Source organism: Moschus berezovskii, chromosome 27 (assembly GCF_049115385.1).
Source record: "Moschus berezovskii isolate FMDL1 chromosome 27, NW_MosBer_1.0, whole genome shotgun sequence".
Lineage (NCBI taxonomy): Eukaryota > Metazoa > Chordata > Mammalia > Artiodactyla > Moschidae > Moschus > Moschus berezovskii.
The window spans coordinates 25,707,531-25,727,351 of NC_142486.1; the positions used below are offsets into that span (position 1 = coordinate 25,707,531).

The 19,821-nt window shown below is 41.2% G+C and overlaps 1 protein-coding gene across 1 annotated transcript in view; it reads left to right on the forward strand.

The window, feature by feature from the left end:
• The first annotated feature begins 1,840 nt into the window (after positions 1–1,840).
• Positions 1,841–19,821, forward strand: part of SMG1 (SMG1 nonsense mediated mRNA decay associated PI3K related kinase) — a 95,557-nt gene continuing 77,576 nt past the window's right edge. The window contains exon 1 of the mRNA XM_088833117.1: positions 1,841–2,069. Coding sequence (XP_088689243.1) covers positions 1,984–2,069 — 86 coding nt within the window. The 5' untranslated portion in view covers positions 1,841–1,983. The remainder of the gene's footprint in view (positions 2,070–19,821) is intronic.

Here is a 19,821-nt window from a genome sequence, read left to right on the forward strand (position 1 = left end):
AATTCCTTGAGGACAGGGGTTGAGTAGTGCCCCCTTTACAAAAGCGGGATCCTTCCTCAAGCAAGTATGGGGGAACCCAGGGCAAATTTCCAGATGTATTTCTTGTCACACAGGCATTTTATTAAAAAAAAAAACAACACTTTTTTTTACGCATGTGGGTGACCATACTTAGGTCTGACCTAGTGGGAATTTCTGGGTTGAGTCAAACAGCCCCAGTTCAGAGGAGTTTCCTTTTTCCTGGATGGGTGGAGTAGGGGCAGGGGCGGGGGTGAGAAAGTGCATTTGAAAATCTAACTTTCCATCCTCAATAACTGGTAGGATCATACCTTTATGAAGGGTTGGTGGGCATAAGGAAGGAGCGGAAAGACGATGAGTAACATCTCATAATCTCAAGTATGTTTGGTAACCATTTTTAATCACACAAGCAATAAATAGACTTTCCTCTTGCAACATAAAATAGGTTAAGACCCTCTGTGCAGACAGGGGTAAGATCCATTTGAATAACCTCCCCAAACGTTAACTCCTGTTACCTGTCTGATGTGCACCTTGCTGAAATTTTATTGTACATGGCATTCGCTGCTGCTGCTGCTGCTAAGTCACTTCAGTCGTGTCCGACTCTGTGCGACCCCATAGAGGGAAGCCCACCAGGCTCCCCCGTCCCTGGGATTCTCCAGGCAAGAACACTGGAGTGGGTTGCCATTTCCTTCTCCAATGTGTGAAAGTGAAAAGTGAAAGTGAAGTCGCTCAGTCGTGTCTGACCCTTAGCGACCCCACGGACTGCAGCCTACCAGGCTCCTCCGTCCATGGGATTTTCTAGGCAAGAGTACTGGAGTGGCTCGCCATTGCCTTCTCCGACATGGCATTCGCATTACGTATCAAATGATTTACTGAAGACTTTCGGAGGATTGTCACGATGGAGGAGAGAGTGCTTAGGCTGTTTCCACCGCCCCCCGCACTCTCCAGTCTCTTTTCGGCGGGGAAAGTGGGCAAGTGTTACCGTGAGAAGATAAAGCATATTTCACGTTTCAGGGGATCGGGGTTGGTGCTCGTCAGTAATTAGCTTTTCCTTTTTTTGGAATGAGAAGAAACGGTCAGGGTGTCAGGACTCTATGGGCACATTTCTGGTAGAGGAAGGGTAGATGGAGATCAACCCGTTTTTTAAAAATTTCCACCTTTTACCGCAGGAGGTGAGGAACGTGGACACAGGTGAACCCTCATGGCACGTGTGTGTGTGTATATGCACGCGCGCCCCCTCGCTCCCCCAACCCCGTCAAGGGCACCGCAGGTTCTTGACTGGTTGCGGGTTTACACCTGACTGCCCGGCCCTCAGCCGGTCAGGTGCTTTCCCGGGCGTAAGTGGGAGGATGTGCGTGTGGGGGTGGCGGCGGAGATCCCCTCTCCCGTGATCCCCCGCGGCGGGGCTGGACTTCGGCGCGGTCCGCGGAGAGCGGCGACTAGCGCAGGGAGCAGGAGGACCTTCGGCTCGCCGCGCCGGCCCCGCCCCGGGCCCCGCCCTTCGGATCTGGCCCCGCCCCTCTGCCCTGGCCCGGCGGGCGCCGGCACCGCCCCTCTCTCCCAGCATGCCGAGCGGCAGCGGCGGCGCGGCGGGCGGAGCCGGGAGGCGGGGAAGCCGTGGCTGTGTGAGCGTGGGGCGCCGTCGCCACCGCCTCCTCCTCGCTGTCCTCCTCCTCCTGTGCCCGGGCGTCGCGGGCCGCGGACGGCCCTGGAAGGGAAGTCGCCTCCCCTTCCCCCGCCTCCCTCGCGCCGCGGCACTCCCGCCTCCTCGTCCTGCGCTGCGGGCTCAGGCGGAACCCGGAACGGCCGTCCGCCTCCCCCGCCCTCCGCCGCCTCCTCCTGCTGCTGCTGCTGCTCGGCTTCCTCCTCAGCCCCGGGCCGGAGCGGAGTGTCGGCGGCGGCCGGTTCGGGCGGCGACTCGCGCTTCTTCGGGCGGCGGCGCTTGGCCATGTCGTGTCGGGGAAGGTAATGAGCCGCAGAGCCCCGGGGTCTCGGCTGAGCAGCGGCGGCGGCGGCACCAAGTACCCGCGGAGCTGGAATGACTGGCAACCCAGGTAGGTGAGCCGGCGCCCAGCCCGCCGCCGCCGCGACCCCGGGCCCCGCCTCGGGCGGGCCGAGGCCTAGGACCGCCGGGGTGGGAGGCGCGGCCTAGGCTCTCCACACCCCCGCCCCCCCCACCGAGAACCGGGCGCGGCTTCCTGGGTCCCCTCCCGCCCCGGCCCGGGGAGGAAGGCCGCTGGGAGGCGAGGCCTAAATGCCTCCCCTGTCCCTGCGCTTCAGTTCGGGGGCTGGAGTGGAGAACCCGGGGCTCCGGGAGAAGTCACCGGCCTAGGAATTGGGTTCAGGAGGGTGAGGGAAGGGGGACCAGGTTGTGGGGGTGGGTTGACTTACACCACCTTCCCCTCAAGTTGTGCGTTGAGTTTGAGGGATCCTGAGAGTATTGGACCCGTTCTGTTTATCCATTAACTTCACTGATCCCTCACCCGCTCAGCCCCCATGTGAAAGATTTTTCCTTAACAGCGATCTCTATTGTGAGCCCCCCCCACGTGTTAATCTTAAAAAAAAAAAAAAAACACCCAACACTCCCGAGTCTTTACTCTGACAACAGGGTAGTTGTGGAGCGTGAGACGAGATTGTGACTGTGTTAATGGGGACCCACCGACCCTGGTACTGAAGAGTGAAGTGCAGGGGCAGTTACTTGGGCGGAGAGCAGTTCCTACCTGGACACTTGAGCGGACACTCGTTTAGAGGAGTAGAGAATTTGGTTTGATTTTAGAAAGGTTTGGGGCCTAGTTGGAAGTGGGTATTTGGAAAATCGACTATTTTTTTTGTTTGTTTTTTCTCTGTTTCTTTTTGGCCTCCCTACGCTGGTTGCAGGATCTCAGCTGCCCTACTAGGCATCGAACCTGGGCCTGGGTAGTGAAAGCCGGGAATCCTTACCAGTAGGCCACCAGGGAACTGCTTGAGAAGCATTGGCTGAAAAAAAAAAAAATTAATTTTCATGGCTTTCTGATTAATCATGGGGTAGTTCTACCTTATTTAGGACTGATTTATTCTTACCTTTCGTACTGAATAAGTGCTTGTAATAGGCTATTGGAACTTCGCCCAGTGCCTAGAAGAACTCCCTAAACGTATGTAATATTTTAGGGTTAGTTGATTCATTGTGCTTTCATACTTTGACACACACGTGTGTTATGATTACCCAGGAACTCGGCAGGTAAATGTTAGACACACACGTTGTTGGGATGACTTTTGCTTCTTAATGGTACGTGTAATTCCAGCAGTGTTTGGAAATTAGTAAGATGTCAGAATGTAACACTTAAGACTTGATAGAAAAATAAAAATAATCTTTTGGCAAATGAGTGGTACACATCTTATTCTGTTTAATATGCCTTTCCAAATCCTGTGTCTGTTGAGAACAGGTGATTTTAAAAGTCTTAATACTTGAGCCTAGAATTGAGATGTTAAGTAATTTAAAAAGTTTAGAAAGCATAGTTTTACTCTTCCTTTGCCACTTAGGGTTTGTGCATGCTTCACATAAAATCAGTTAACTAGTTTGGTATTTTTTAAAAAAAAAATCTGTAACTGACATTCTTAGTTGTTTTATATGCTTGTTGTAATGTGTAAGTTTAATTTTTTTTTCACCTGTTGACTACATGATAAATGAGCATGATTTGATATTTGAGAGGTCTTTGACAGATTTTCCATTATTTTTCAGTACTGTGTTAAGCATGTGTAAAAGAATGTCCCTTTAGATGACTAAATAAAGTGCCCTTCACAAATAGTCCTAGAGTTTCTGGAAAAGAATAAAGTGTAGCTTGTGGCTCTGAATAAATGCAGTAGCGTAGTTGCAGCTATGGGTTGAGATCACCTGGCTTCATTTGACTGATATGAAGCAGGGTGACTTATAGTTATGGAATATATACATGGGTTATTAACTTTATTCATATTTTCTTCTTTTAAATACTGTATTTCTTGGCTGTATGTCGGGTAGGCTGTGTATTCTTTGAAGCTGTGCTCTGTTATAAAGTCTCAGAACTTACTGCCTAGGTTACAGTTGATTCTTGTTTAGTCCCCACTCCTTTGCGACCCCAGGGACTGTATTAATAGCCAGGCTATTCTGTCCGTTGGATTTCCCAGGCAAGAATACTGGGATGAGTTGCCATTTCCTTCTCCAAGGGATCTTCCTTACTGAGGGAACAAACCCATGTCTTCTGTATTGGTGGTCGGATTTTCTTTTTTTTTTTAACCACTGAGACACCTTAACAGCTCATGAGTTGATTAGGATGTTGGAAATACTTGACTTTTTCAGAGGAGAGAACAGAAAAGTACTGACAGTATATCATAGCAAAACTTGATTTCTTTGCACGTTTGCCTAGTTGTTTTGTTAAATAGCCAATAAAAAAAAAACAAAACTCAGGTGTTCGCCAAGTCATAAATTTTCATGAGTTAAATTTGAGGTTGTTGTTATTCTGTTCCCTCTTCACTTTAGAAAGGTGACAGACTCCAGTTAACTGAGAGAATGGAGGTCAGTTTTCCCCCTTGTTTTAAAGGGGGTTCGTTTCTCTCAGCACCTTCAAATGCAAGCAGATTCCTTACGGTTCATCAGAATCATTTTGGTTAAAAAAAATTATTTGCCTTTCTGTGCCAGTCCTCCTCTGATTATTTTGGTTCTCTTTCCCTTAATTTAGGCTTTTTAAAAAGCAGATTTTAAAAAGGCGACTTTTGGTTGGTTTCTTTTCAGTGTTTGTCAGTCTGGAAACTTGAGTTAGTGATGGCCACACATGATACTTCATACATGTTGACAGGAAGTGTTCCAGGTGGCTGACTAGACTTGTGTCATGTGGTAACAGAGCAAGCCCACCTTTGCTAAAAGCATACATCTTAGCAGAAAGCATTTTTATAGCTGTGGCTTATAGGGTTCATTTACTGTACTCTTCTTTAACATTTAAGAATGACTAGACAAATGAGTGGTCTTATTGCCACTGACCAGTCTCTCCTTTTCTTGGCTTTATTTTGGAAAGTAGTCTTCGAAGTATACCAGTCAAGATAGAGATCAGAATGATTTGTTTAAAAATTAAGTGTATATAGGACTCTTCTCGTGGTTCAGTGATTAAGACTCTGGGCTTCCACTACAGGGAGTATGGGTTCCATCTCTGGTCAGGGAATTAAGATCCTGCATACTTTGCGGTACAGCCAGGAAAAAAAAAATTCGGTGTATAATTACATTGTTCATTTTGATACACCAGATGACAAGATTAATTTGACATTGGAGTCAAATACAGATTAGTTCAACAAACAAGAGGAAGCATTCAGGTCAACCCAAAACACATAATTTTACGTCCACACTTGGGGGGTCTTAAGACTTTAACAGATATGTATTGGTGTCTTACTGTGCTCAAACTTAAGATCTTTCTACAATTCTAAAAAGATGAAACTGTATGTTAAAAACAGCTTCCACTTTTGGTAAAATGTAGACAGATTGAAGTTCTCATAGTACAAATAGCTTCATTCTCTATTGTCACAGACCAGAAGATAGGGAAGAGGCCTGTGAAGATAGAAAAGCCAGAAACTAGTATGTCTGGCATTGTGAGAAGCTGGATTTTTTGAAACGGGTTGTCTGTTTCAGCCTTTTATGAACCTGTACTGTCAGATATCCATAGATGCATAATACAGTGAAGTACATTTTACAACTGTAAATAGAGCTTTAGCTGGACAGAATTTAAAGATTTCCAGTTCAGTACCACATTTTTTCAAGGACATTAAGGAGCTTCAGAGATTATGTATGGGTGTTTAATTTAGGGGAAAAGTTTATTTTTTCATTATAGAATAAAATATATTTCTTATGAAATAATTGTATCTTTAAGCTGAACCCTTCTCCCTCTTCTTTTTTGGTCCTTTTTTAAGATGGGAGTATAACTGAACAGTTTTTTAAATATTAAGAGACAGAAACTGTGAAATATTCTAATTCAGTGAAAATATTCTGCTTCAGAAAATAGCGATGCTGTAGGGATTTTTATAACTAATAGAGCCACGGTCGTTAAGGAGGTTGTTGGTTGGTATGGGAGATAAGAAAGGGCTTTGTAAAAGGTAGAGCATTTTATGGGTATTAATTGTGATACAATTCTTGGTATAATTCTTTTTGTATGTGATTTACAGTTTAAAACCTGGAGAGTCAGAGGAGGGAAAGCTATGCAGTTGAGTGGGGGATGGTGAGGCCATGAAATTCGTCTGTTCTATTTTGACAGTAAATTTGGAGGGGATCTCAAAAATAGAAGAAGGTAGGTAATTGCAAAATGCAGGCTGTCCTTGATTTAAAAAAAAAAAAATTCCCAGATTGGTTAGAAGGATGGGGTATTTGTGAAATGTGATACAAATAAGAAATGAAGCTTATGAGCTGGAGTGGGGCTGTATTGTGGCTCTTGAATCATATTGGAAATGTGTTGGGAAAGACTTTAGGGAGCCGTTGAAGTTTTACCAGCATGGAAGTGGCATAATTGAGGATTATTGAGGTGTATGTGTGTATGTAAGTGTAACCACAGTAGGAGGCAGTTGAACACTAGGCAGAGACTGTTAAGGACCTGAATAATGTTTATAATTCATGGTTTAAATTCAGACAAAATTATTCAGCTCAATATATGGAATTTTCAAAAACAAAAGCACCTCATTTGTTATTTGGTGTTGATTGAGGGTGATCACTAAAATGATACTTAAACCTGCTCACAATTCAGTTCAGGTTAGGGCACTTACGTTGTATGGAATGATCATATACATAAAATAGAGTGTGGTTGATGTTTTTTGTGAATATTGAGTTCTCACAACTTTTAAATTTAGGCTTTCCTGCCTTCGTTGCTTGGTACTTGCTTATTTGTATTTCTTTGCCAATCCTAATAGTGAAACCTAAAATAAATCCCTGAGACAGTTTTCAGTGGACCTCCCTTTATGGATTCACACAAGCTGTCATTTGTTTGGTATCTTTTCATATTGTTTTTTTGGTTACCTGTCTTTGGTTGTCTTAAAATTTTCTTTAATTTTGTCTTAAATTTTATGTTGGGGACTACAAAGTAAACCATATTCTCTCTTGTATAGTGGTCTAACAGTGAAGATTGCAGACATTTTGTGATTTAACTTATTAATTTTTTTAATGTAGAGTATAACCTCTTAAATTTTTATGGAGATATTTGTGTTTTTCTTGGCTTTTAAAAAATTGAGGTATGATTGACGTACAGCATATTAGTTTCAGGTGTGTGTACGTTAAAAAAATATATTTATTTATTTGGCTGCATTGGGTCTTAGTTGTGGTGTGCAGGATCTTCCTTGCATCATGCGTAATCTTTCATTGTGGCACATGGATTGTCTACTTATAGCTCATGGGCTCAGTAGCTGCAGGGTATGGGGTCTCTAGTTGTGGCGCATTGACTTGGTTGCTCTGTGGCACCTGGGGTCTTAGTCACCTGTATTGTAAGGCAGAGTCTTAACCACAGGACCATGTATGTTTTTATTATGTTCTGCTCCATCTTGTATTAGTTGATTGTACTTTTCCTCTCTTAGTTGAATTCTTTTTTGAGATGTTTTTTTTAACTTGTTACTTTTTTGAGAGAAAATTTATTCATGTGTAGATTTGGTGAATTTCACAAATGCGTACACCTGTGTAACCATGACCCTGATCAAGATACAGATACACAATGACTTTGCAGCTGGATAACTTCCCTTCCCACTGCACCTTGTCCCACCCTCACCAGCAGACCAAACCAAAACAGAACCTTGGCAGACTGTACACGTGGATCTTGCCTTAAAGTTATTATAGAAAGGAAATCTTTGAATATTATCTTGTAATTTATTACCAACTTATGGTTTCTGCAGATTGATAACCTTATTATCTTCAACATATTTCTGTTATTCCTCTTTTGCTGTAAACAAACTTGGGATCTTTGAAGAGCTTTGTGAAAGTAGTTTCAGATGGATCTGCTGCTGCTGCTGCTGCTAAGTCACTTCAGTCGTGTCTGACTCTGTGTGAGGATCTACTGTTAACCTTTTCAGGCATTTGAGTCCTGGACACAGAGGAGCTCTTCTAAGTTTGTTGGCTGAACTTATTCCTGTGAGGTACAGGTTCACAAACCTCTCTGTGGCCTCTTACACCTACTGTTGGTAGCTCTGTTTCTCGTGCTCTAATGTAAGCATTGTGCTTCGCAATGGCACCCCACTCCAGTACTCTTGCCTGGAAAATCCCATGGACGGAGGAGCCTGGTAGGCTGCAGTCCATGGGGTCACGAAGAGTCGGACACGACTGAGTGACTTCACTTTTCACTTTCTAAGATCCTTACCCTGCCTCTGCCCTCCTTACGCCTTCTTTCCAAATCTTGCTATAGATCTACAGTGAAAGCTAACTGTGCCATGTACTTCAATCTTTTTTTGTTGTTGTTGTTCCCACAACTAGTTTAATTCCCCTAGGGCTGAGTGTGAGTTATTTTCTCTGCTGCTTCTGTGTACTTGCCGCAAAGCACTCCCCAGACTAATTTCTACCTTATTTAGGGCCTTTGAATGTCCTGTTCTTGGTTGTCACTACCACATAGATTGCTCTTCTCAGAGTGCCTGACCTGGGTGTTTTCATGCTGTTTCAGCCTAATTGCCACCCCCTCAGTGAGAAGCAGCAGTCTTCTCTAATAACTTTTCTAATAATACTCACTATATGAGTTTTTTTGTGTATCTTCTCCATAATGGTTTTCCCTCTGTATCCCTCCTTCCCTACTACTGCATCAATAAATAGTAAATGCTCTAAACCTGAGTGTTCTTTCTCATCTAAATATGTGAAAGTGGAATTCTGCAAGTTTATTTTTGTGTTCAGAGTTCACGTCAGGGCTTAGAACACTGTTACTGTAGGAGACATTTTGAGGGAAACTGTTCCTTATACAGTAGCCTGGTTAGCCTGAGGCAGCAACTTCATTAAGTTGATTGAACAAGTTCAAAGGGACAGTGTTTTAGTGGGCTGAGGTGGCCAGATCAAACTAGGGCCATGGAGTTTTATCCATCTTGAAGAAATACTTTGCTCACATATTTATTTTAAAAAATGTTTATTCATTCGGCTGTCCTGGATCTTAGTTGTTGCGTGTGGAATCTAGTACCCCAATCAGGGGTTGAACACGGGGCTTCTGCATTGGGAGTGTATAGCCTTAGCCACTGGACCACCAGGGAAGTCTGCTCAACGTGTTTCAAATTAGTTTACACACTGACAGTTTATCCCATATCTGTTGTATCTGTTTGTACATTATTTAAATAGTCTAATCACGAAAAAGTTAAGCACTGGGTTGAGCCTCTTTTGGCCTTCCTTTAGAATGCCTGAGAAAACAAACCTCTTGCCAGTTGTATGCCTACTGATTGGGGAATCACTGAAACCCCAGATTTCCAAGGTCAACAAGTTTCTTTCATAGTAATCTTCACACCCTTTAAAAAGCAGATTGTATCCCAGTTAGAAATCATTCCTTTGGAAGTTAATGTTGCTATTCATAGTATGTCTGGAATCTCATGTTTATTATGTAAAAACCTTTTACAGACTTTGTGTTTATTAAAATCTTTTTCAAAAGAGGAGTTTCCAGGAAATTTCCTGGCGGTTCAGTGGTTAGGGCTCAGCTCTTTCATAGTTGGGGCTTGGGTTCGAACACTGGTAGGGGAACTAAGATCCCATGAGCCTGGAGGCGAAAAAAAAGGAGTTTCTGATATCAGAATTGTAATTTGCTTTTTGATATGGAGTTTCCTAAATTATGCTGTATCTTTTTTTTTAAATTAGGAAAGGCATTACTTTTTTTTCCTTTACCTTTTTTAATCAGTAAAGAACCTTGACAGTGCTCTTATAGGTCCATGAGAAAGTTATTGCAGGCTCTGCAGTGGCTGAATTATATGTATATTTATGCAGATTTTAAAAATGTTAAGCTTAGTATTTACTATATATTTATTTTTGGGTGGTATCTATTAATACCTTCCTGCCAATTAGTCAAGAGGCTTCAATAGTAAGCATGTCTTGGACTATATAGTGATATATTTTAGTTTTTCCTCCATATTTGACAGCAATGACAACAATTTTACTTTTTTACTGCTAAAGTTCTTTGAATTAAAAAACTTCTCTTATTTAAATTTAACTGAAAAATTTTCTTTTTAGTATTTTAATCTGATTTTAAAAGATGTGTGTGTGATTGGAATTTTAATTTTCAACTTGGAATATTTAGTTCTTTGAAACAACTCATGACTTTTGCTATTTCCGTTTATTGAAGGTCTTCGTAGTTTATATTCCTGATAACATGAGCCCTGGAATCCTTGTCTGAATTATATCACTTTATTTCTAGTCTCTTTGCTTTGATTCTAATGCTGAAAATTCAGACTCTTTGCCCTAATGACAGAGTGTATGTTGACTTCCTGCAATTTGTCAGAAATTAAGCAGAAAAATTATTAATTTGAGGAAAGATGTCAGACTTTTTTCTGTCCTCTGTATAGTGGGACTCTCTTCTGATTAGATGACTAAAAAGATTCAAAGATGATTACCAGTATCACATAGTATGGTAAAGATGAATTAGTACGTATTTAATCAGAAAGAAAGCACATCTTGGATTTTCTTTTCTAAAAAGATTGATTTTCTTGCTGTCCTTCTATTCTTTTGATAAATGTAAAGAAAAATGAAAATGGTTTCCCAAAAGTAAGGTAATGAAACTTCGGATTTAGTGTCTTCATTAGTCTGGTTTATAGAGAAATCTACCTTGAGGCACCGTTTGTATTGTTTTTGTAGGACTTGAGTTAGACTTTTGACTGTTAGAAATGATTAATTATCCTTATTTGAAATATTGAGATTGTTTTAATATATGGTATCTTGTTTCTTTTTTTGAAAATACTGGAATTAAAGATAAATTTGTGCTTAATAAAGATTATGCCCTTTTATTTAGCTAAAGTGGTCTATCTTGCATAGCTTCTATAATGCTAGTATTCCCTGTGTTTTTATTGTAATCTTATTGAAGATATAAACCTTATACCACAGTGCTCTTCTCCCCCCTCTTTTAGTCTATTTAAAAATCCACTTGTCTTAGTACAGTTACATTGGAGGAGTTAAAAATAGAATGAGAGTGTTTTAGATTCTTCTCTAAGATATATTTGTTTTTAAGAATGTGTGTATTTTTAGTTTTTTTTCTTTACAAATATTTGTCTTGAGAGGCTGGTGTCATGAAAGCAGCAGTGTACTAAGCATGAGAAGATAGAGGTCTTTTGTACTGACATTACCAGCTGTCCCTTAGGAGGTAATTCTTGCTTTTCCTAAGATAATAGGGTTGTGTGGGTTAAAGATAAAGTTGGGAAATTACTTTCAAAACTGTCAAGTGCTATACAAATGATACTTATGTTGCCACATCTGAATCAAATTAGGAATTTTAAAGAAAGTCCCTCTTTTATCTCTTCCTCAAAGAGTTTTAGAATTGACTACGCACATGTACCACCTAGACTCAAGTTCAAATTTCATTTTTCTCTTCTAATACTTTTAAGTACCACAATGTGTATGTGTGTGTGTACTTATAAAAATTTCATAAAGGACATTTATGTCAAGTCTCACAGAGGATATATGACTGGAAGCTCATATAATTGTTAAGTTTGTTGTTTTTCTCTATATCTTATAAGTCACACTCTTAGAATTTGATGCCAGTTGAAATTGTGGGCCAGCAAAAATAATCTAATCTTCGTGACTGCATTTATTGTAGAGAAGGTGCAGTGGAATTAAATACAGACGGGGTGGGTTAGAAGGTAGTTTGTACCTTGCTTAACTTTCATTATACAGTTGGAATTTAAGAACTGATTATTATAAGAACATCAGTTGAATGCTGTACTGTGTTTCTCTCCCCTGTTCTAGTATGTATGTATGTTTGTTTTAAAGGGATTGGCGGAATCATGGAAAGGGTTGACTCTGCCAGTGTAATAGTTTGAAGTATGTAAAAAAAAAAAAAAAAAGGAGAACCATATATATCATCTAAACAGATACAAATTAATGAAATTTTGTATCATTATATAATGTATATACCGTATTAAGCTATCATGAAATTTTGGTACTGTTTTAAATTATGGCACTATAAATTTACTCAGAATGGGTCAATGCTGTCTCCTCAGGAACTTTATATCTAGAAACTGATTTTTTTCTTTCATTGTAAGGTTTTTATTTTATACCACTTAAATCAATCTGATACATGTGTGTTTAGTGTAAAATGTACTAGAAGAAAAATAGGGTTTGTATAGGCTTTTTGAGTTTGTATAGGTCTTTTGAGTTTAAAGTGGCTGAAGTGATGATTTTGAACTGTTTCATAGCTTTCTCAAACTTATGGCTACTTTAAATACCTCAGTGTATTTCTGGCTCCTTCTGAGCACAGTGGGAGCAGTGTTTCCTGGCTCTTGATTGCTGCTTACTAGTATGTTTCAGTAACTACCCCAAACTGACTTCATTTAATAAATATTTTTACAGTTAAAAGAATAATGTGGTTTTTGTGAAAAGTGTCTTCATTTTCCAATTATTTGATTTAGGAGTCCATGTTTTTTGAGATACATCTATGAGACATTATTTGTTTATGTTTAAGTAGGGGAGGATACTTAAGCTTAACACTCAACATTCAAAAAACTAAGATTATGGCATCCGGTCCCATCACTTCATGGCAAATAGATGGGGAAACAGTGGCAGACTTTATTTTCCTGGGCTCCAGAATCACTGCAGATGGTGATTGCAACCATGAAATTAAAAGACACCAGCTCCTTGGAAGAAAAGCTAGACAGCTTGGAAGACAAACTAGACAGCATATTAAAAAGCAGAGATTTGACTTTACCGACAAAGGTCCGTCTAGTCAGAGCTGTGGTTTTTCCAGTGTGGATGTGAGAATTGGACCATAAAGAAGGCTGAGCACTGAAGAATTGATGCTTTTAAACTGTGGTGTTGGGGAAGACTCTTGAGAGTCCCCTGGACTGCCAGGAGACCCAACCAGTCCATCCTAAAGGAAATCAGTCCTGAATAGTCATTGAAAGGACTGATCTTGAAGCTGAAACTCCAGGACTTTGGCCTCCTGATGCGAAGTACTGACTTATTGGAAAAGACCCTGATGCTGGGAAAGATTGAAGGAGGGAGGAGAAGGGGACAACAGAGGATGAGATGGTTGGATGGCATCACCGACTCAATGGACAGGAATTTGAGTGAACTCCGGGAGTTGGTGATGGATAGGAAAGCCTGGTGTGCTGCAGTCCATGGGGTTGCAAAGAGTCGGACACGACTGAGCGACTGAACTGAACTATGTTTTCTTTATGTGTTATGAGTGATTTTTGGCAACCACATAATTTTTCTTGACCTGTAAAAAAAAAAGTGATGATTTGTTTATACCTTGCTCACTCCTCCCCCAACCTCAGTTTTCAGGACTTTTAAAAGATGGTTTCACACATTTCTTATAAGACACTCTGCCTTTTCATTGATTAGAGTCCCAGTCTAGTTTCAAGACTTTTCCTTTCAGGATTCCTTTAGTGTTTATCTCTTGGTGGAGGTGTAGTCGCTAAGTCATGTCCGACTCTTGCGACCCCATGGGCTGTAGCCTGCCAGGCTCCTCTGTCCATAGTAATTCTCTGGGCAAGAATACTGGAGTGGGCTGCCATTTCCTTCTTTAGTGATCCTTAATCTTCTCTATCCTCAGGGGTTATGTTTGGCATTGAGTTGAAGAGTTTGGGTGGGGATGAGGGGGTGGGACAGGCTTCTTTGTAGACTTTCAGTCTTTTGTCCTATTCTACTAGGGAGGTCTTGGAGTAAGAGATTTCCTTTCAATCTTGGCAATTTCTCAGGCTGAATGGGATGTTTCTAAAGTGCTTCCAGGACTTGCTGACAGAAGAGGAAGATAAACAGTGCAAAAATGGTAGCTGAGCAGAGTTTTATTTAAGGCTGTAAACCGACTTGTGTTAAAAATAAACTTGAGAGTAAGTAAAATTAATGTGGTGCTTTAGATTCAGGAGCCTTCAGGTGAACAATTATTTAGCATTAACACAATTTTTTTTGTTAAATACTGAGAATTGAATTCATATTTGTATTGAAGATTAAAAGCATACTAGATTTTATAGCTATCATTATACTTAATGCCTAGTAGGATATGAATTTATGCCAGATGAAGTACATAATACTTAACATACATAAAATAGATTAGAAGTGGATTGCCTGCCTCTCTCTCAAGCAGTGATTTTTAAAATTTTACTCGCCATAGTGCTTTGACGCTTGTGTGAAAAATTGATGCTTTTGAACTGTGGTGTTGGAGAAGACTCTTGAGAGTCTCTTGGACTGCAAGGAGATCAAACTAGTCAATCCTAAAGGAAATCAGTCCTGAATATTCATTGGAAGGACTGATGGTGAAGCTGAAGCTGCAATACTTTGGCCAACTGATGAGAAGAACTGACTCATTGGAAAAGACCCTGATGCTGGGAAAGATTGAAGGCAGGAGAAGGGGACAATGGAGGATGAGATGGTTGGATGGCATCACCAATTTGATGGACATGAGTTTGAGCAAGCTCTGGGAGTTGGTGATGAACAGGGAAGCCTGGCATGCTGGAGTCCATGGGGAAGCAAAGAGTCGGACATGACTAAGTGACTGAACTGAGTGCTTTGACTCCTTAAAATTTTTTGGAAATGAGTAGGCAATATGAATAGGTTTTTTTCTGTACCCTGCCTATGTTAATCCTTCCCAAGCTTAAAATTCAGACAGTAAGAGAAGTTTGCTGCTAAGTCGTTTCAGTCGTATCCGACTCTGTGTGACCCCATAGACGGCAGCCCACCAGGCACCCCCGTCCCTGGGATTCTCCAGGCAAGAACACTGGAGTGGGTTGCCATTTCCTTCTCCAATACAGGAAAGTGAAAAGTGAAAGTGAAGTCGCTAAGTTGTGTCTGACTCTTAGCGACCCCATGGACTACAGCCTACCAGGCTCCTCCGCCCATGGGATTTTCCAGGCAAGAGTACTGGAGTGGGTTGCCATTGCCTTCTCCATAGTTAGTGCTAAATACTATCTGCATTCCTCAAAACTCAAGAGAACTCTAGGGCATGTAAATTATATCTCAGTAAGTCAAACATAAAGGAAATAGTTATTTCTTTACCGTAAAGGTATAAAAATAAGTAAAAGACCATTGGGCTTCCCAGGTGACACAGTGGTAAAGAATCTGGTAAAATCTTTACCGTTTGGTAAATTCAGACACTAACAGTCTTTGATTTCACTGGAGAGTATCCAGTGTTACACTTTTGCTTTTCCATTGAAAATGACTACTAAATTTGGTAGGCAATGTAAAACATGAAATATTAAATTATTAAAAATCAATGGCCTTTTATGTGCTCAGTGGTGTCCGACTCTTTGTGACTCCATGGACTGGAGCCTACTAGGCTCCTCTGTCCATTGAATTTTCCAGTCAGGGATACTGGAGTGGGTTGCCATTTCCTCCTCCAGGGGATCTTCTCAACCCAGGGATCAAACCCACATCTCTTTCATTTCCTGCATTGGCAGGTGGATTCTTTACCACTGTGCCACCTGGGAAGCCTGATGGTCTTTTACTTATATTTATATCTTTACTGTAAAGAAATATGTAAAGAAAATACTGTAAAGAAAAAAAAATGACCACTACAGTCACGCTATCAATAGTTCCATCATCCCCTCCACCCCGCACCCCCGTTTCCTTGTTCCCTTTTGTAGTCAGCATCTCCTAGTCCTTGATAATGACTGGTCTTCCCCCCCCCCCAATATTTTTGTCTTTTCAAGAATGTTATAGATAAGTTTTGAAAAAATTGTGGTAAAATACACATAAAATTTACCATTTTACAATTCAGTGGTATTAAGTACATTCACAGTGTGTGCAGCCGTGACCAGCATCTAGTTCCAGAGCTTCTTGTCATCCCAGATCGAGACCCAGTATCAATTAAGCAATCACTCCCAATTTTTCCCTCTTCCCAACCCCTGGCAACCACAAATCTACTTTATTTATGGATTTGTCTATTCTGGATGTGTCATAAATGGAATCATGTGATATGTAGCCTTTTAAGGGTCATCCATGTTGTGGTAGGTATGGCTGAGTAATCTTCCATTGTATAGATTTACACATTTTGTTTATCCATTCATTGTTTGATATGCATTTGAGTTTCAGCCTTTTTGCTACTGTAAATAGTGTTGTGGTGGGCATTGATGTGTAAGTTTTTGTTTGGACACTTTTCCGTTCTTTGGGGCATATACTTGGGAGTCAATTGGAGTCGATTTGCTGAATTGTGGTATTTCTCTGTTTAACTTTTTGAGGAAATGACAAACTGTTTCTGAAGTGGTTTCTAGCATTTTACATTCTCATAAGTAATGTATGAGGGCTCCAAATTTTCCACCTCTCACAACATTAGTTATTTACCCTTAACAAATTTTTTGTCTCTTCTAATGGGTGCTTTCTCTCTGTGGTTTTGATTTGCATTTTCCTCCAGGTGGCGCTAGTGTTCAAGAACCCACTTGCCAATGCAGGAGACCTAAGAGGCTTGGTTTCCATCGCTGGGTCAGGAAGATCCCCTGGAGAAGGGAATGGCAACCCACTCCAGTGTTCTTGCCTGGGAAATCACAAGGACAGAGAAGCCTGGTGGTCTACTGTCCTTAGGGTCGCAAAGAGTCAGACACGATTGAAGTGATTTAGCATGCATTTGCCAGTGAAGTTGAGCAACTTTTCATGTGCTAATTGGCCATATGTACATCTTTGAAGAAATGTATCTATTCAGGTCTTTTGCCCATTTTTAAATTTGTTTTCTTGCTTGGTTATAGGAGTTCTTTATATACTAGACTCTTAAGAGATACATGATTTGCAAGTATTTTCTCTGGTTTTGTGAGTGGTCTTTTCACTTGATAGTATCCTTTGCGCAAAAATGAGACTTGTAATATGCATATTAAGTAGATTTAAAAAATTCAGAATTCTTTTAAATGTATTACGGAATCCTTCCCTTTCTATTACTGGGTTCTTTTTTGTGTTACAAGACCAAGTTTTTACTTAAATAATCATAATGGATTTTGATCCAAGGTCATCTTCTGTTTTCCCTCCACTCTCCTTGCAGCATCATGCCATTCTCCTTTCCCTAAGAAAGGTGTGTGGTGTTAGATAATGTAGTACGTCTGCCTTCAATGCTGACAAGTCAAACTAGTGAACAAATTGAAGCTAGTGTAAGAACTACTAAAGTGCAAGCTAGTGTGGTACTCTGAGTGCTGTAAGAGTTTAAAGAAGGTACTGAATCATAGGATTTTTTTCCCCTCAAATCACAGAACATTTTATATTCCTAATTGGAATTTATACCAACAGTTCTTTTCTTCTAGATTGTAAATTCTTAGAGGGTTGGAACTACCTTATTTAGTTCATCTTTTGGAGTTATTACTCTTAATTAGTGCTCTTGTAGAAAATAACCAAGGAAACATTGTTGATTTTTAATAGAACATATGGGAGAGGGTGGAGAAGGCAATGGCAAGCCACTCCAGTACTCTTGCCTAGAAAATCCCATGGATGGAGGAGCCTGGTGGGCTGCAGTCCGTGGGGTCGCTAAGGGTCGGACACGACTGAGCGACTTCACTTTCACACATTGGAGAAGGAAATGGCAGCCCGCTCCTGTGTTCTTGCCTGGAGAATCCCAGGGACGGGGGAGCCTGGTGGGCTTCTGTCTATGGGGTCACACAGAGTCGGACACGACTGAAGTGACTTAGCAGCATGGGAGAGGGAGTATGGGTTCTAAGTTGAATCTTGAAGAAAAATTAGTGTTGGGTTAAGTTAGGGGACTGCACTCTAGAGTAAAGAGAAAGACCTCGATTGTGAGAAGAGGCAGTCATAGGAAATAATTTTTTGCCCTCTGGGCAATGGGAATACAGTGATAAGCAACACTGACAGGCTCCTGCCCTTCTGGACTTTACAGTCTCCTGGCAGAACACAGTTAAACAAGCTTCTCCAGTGGTGTAAGAGTTAAGGAACTGTTAGGTTTCAGGTAGTGCTTATGTAACAGGGATTCCTAGTCAGTCTCAGGGGAATCGGAAACTTTGCAAAGGAAAGCTAAAGGTTAAAGGACATTCAGAGATTAATGAGGGCCAAGGAGAAGGCTGTTCCGTGCAGACAGGCTTCGCAAGGTGACTGCAGCACTGAAAGACTGGAATGAATGGGGCACAGAATGTAAAAGGATTACAAGAGTGTGGAAAGTCAGCTGAAAAGGGAATAAGGTGCATAAGATGAAAATGGCACTGGGAGGACATCCCATTTGTGTTTTACTAGAATTGTTTTTGTTGTAGTGTGGGGAGAAATGGAATAGAGGTGAGAACTAGAGGTGGAAAACATACTATTAGGTAGATGTAAACGTAATTACAGTTGCAGACTGTGAATTTTAAATCATTATAACTAGGCTCAAACACATCTTTATTTACCAAAAATAGGAACCATTGCAATCAACACATTTTTGCCAATGAGAAATAAGTTTGTTTATTCCTGTAGTGTAAAAATTTGGGATTTGATGAACTCTTGGAAAGCATTTTCTGCCTCCTGCTGGTTATGGAAACATTTTCCCTGCGAAAATTGTTGAGCTGCTTGAAGAAAGTGGTAGTTGGTTGGTGAGAGGTTAGGTGAAGATGGCGGATGAGGCAAAACTTCGTAGCCTAATTCGTTCAACTTTTGAAGCGTTGGTTGTGCAGCATGCATTCAAATGTTGTTGTGGAGAAGAAGTGGATCTTTTCTGTTGACTGATGCTGGCTGCAGGTGTTGCAGTATTTGGTGCATCTCATCAATTTGCTGAGCATACTCTCAGATGTAATGGTTTCACTGGGATTCAGAAAACGGTAGTGGATCATACTGGCAGCAGACCACCAAGCTGTGACCATGACATTTTTTGGTGCATGTTTGACTTTGGAAAGTGCTTTGGAGCTTTCTCTTGGTTCAGCCACTAAGCCGGTTGTCATATAAAATCCAGTTTGCATCACACGTCCCGGTCCGATCGAGAAATGGTTCATTGTTGTTGCGTAGAATAAAAGGTGACACTTCAAAATGACAGTCTTTTAAAATTTTTGGTCAGCTCATGCGACACCCAGAGCTTTTTCACCTTTCCAATTTGCTTCAAATGCCAAATGACTGTAAAATCGATGTTGAGTCCTTGGGCAACTTCTTGTGTAGTTGTAAGAGGATCAGCTTTGATGATCTTCTCAGTGGGTCATTGTCAACTTCTGGCGGCTGGCCACTGCACTCATCTTCAAGGCTCTGGTCTCCTTTGCAAAACTTTCTGAACCACCGCTGCACTGTATGTTCGTTAGCAGTTCCTGGGCCAAATGTGTTGTTGATGTTGGGATGACTCTGCTGCTTTATGGCACATTTTGAACTCGAATAAGAAAATTACTTGGATTTGTTTTTTGTCTAACATCATTTCCCTAGTCTAAAATAAATAGAAACAGCTAATATGTGTCTACTTTGGCCACCTGATGAAACTTTGGCCACCTGATGAAACTTTGGCCACCTGATGCAAAGTATTGACTCAACGGAAAAGACCCTGATGCTGGGAAAGATTGAAGGCAGGAGGAGAAGGGGATGACAGAGGATGCGATGATTGGATGGCATCACCGACTTGATGGACATGAGTTTGAGCAAGCTCCAGGAGTTGTTGATGGACTAGGAAGCCTAGCGTGCTTCAGTCCATGGGGTTGCAAAGAGTTGGACACAACTGAACAACCGAACTTTGCTGAAACAGCTAGTGATAAGTTAATAGCAAAAAAAATAAAATAAAATAAAGCGAGAAATGTGCATTAAAATGG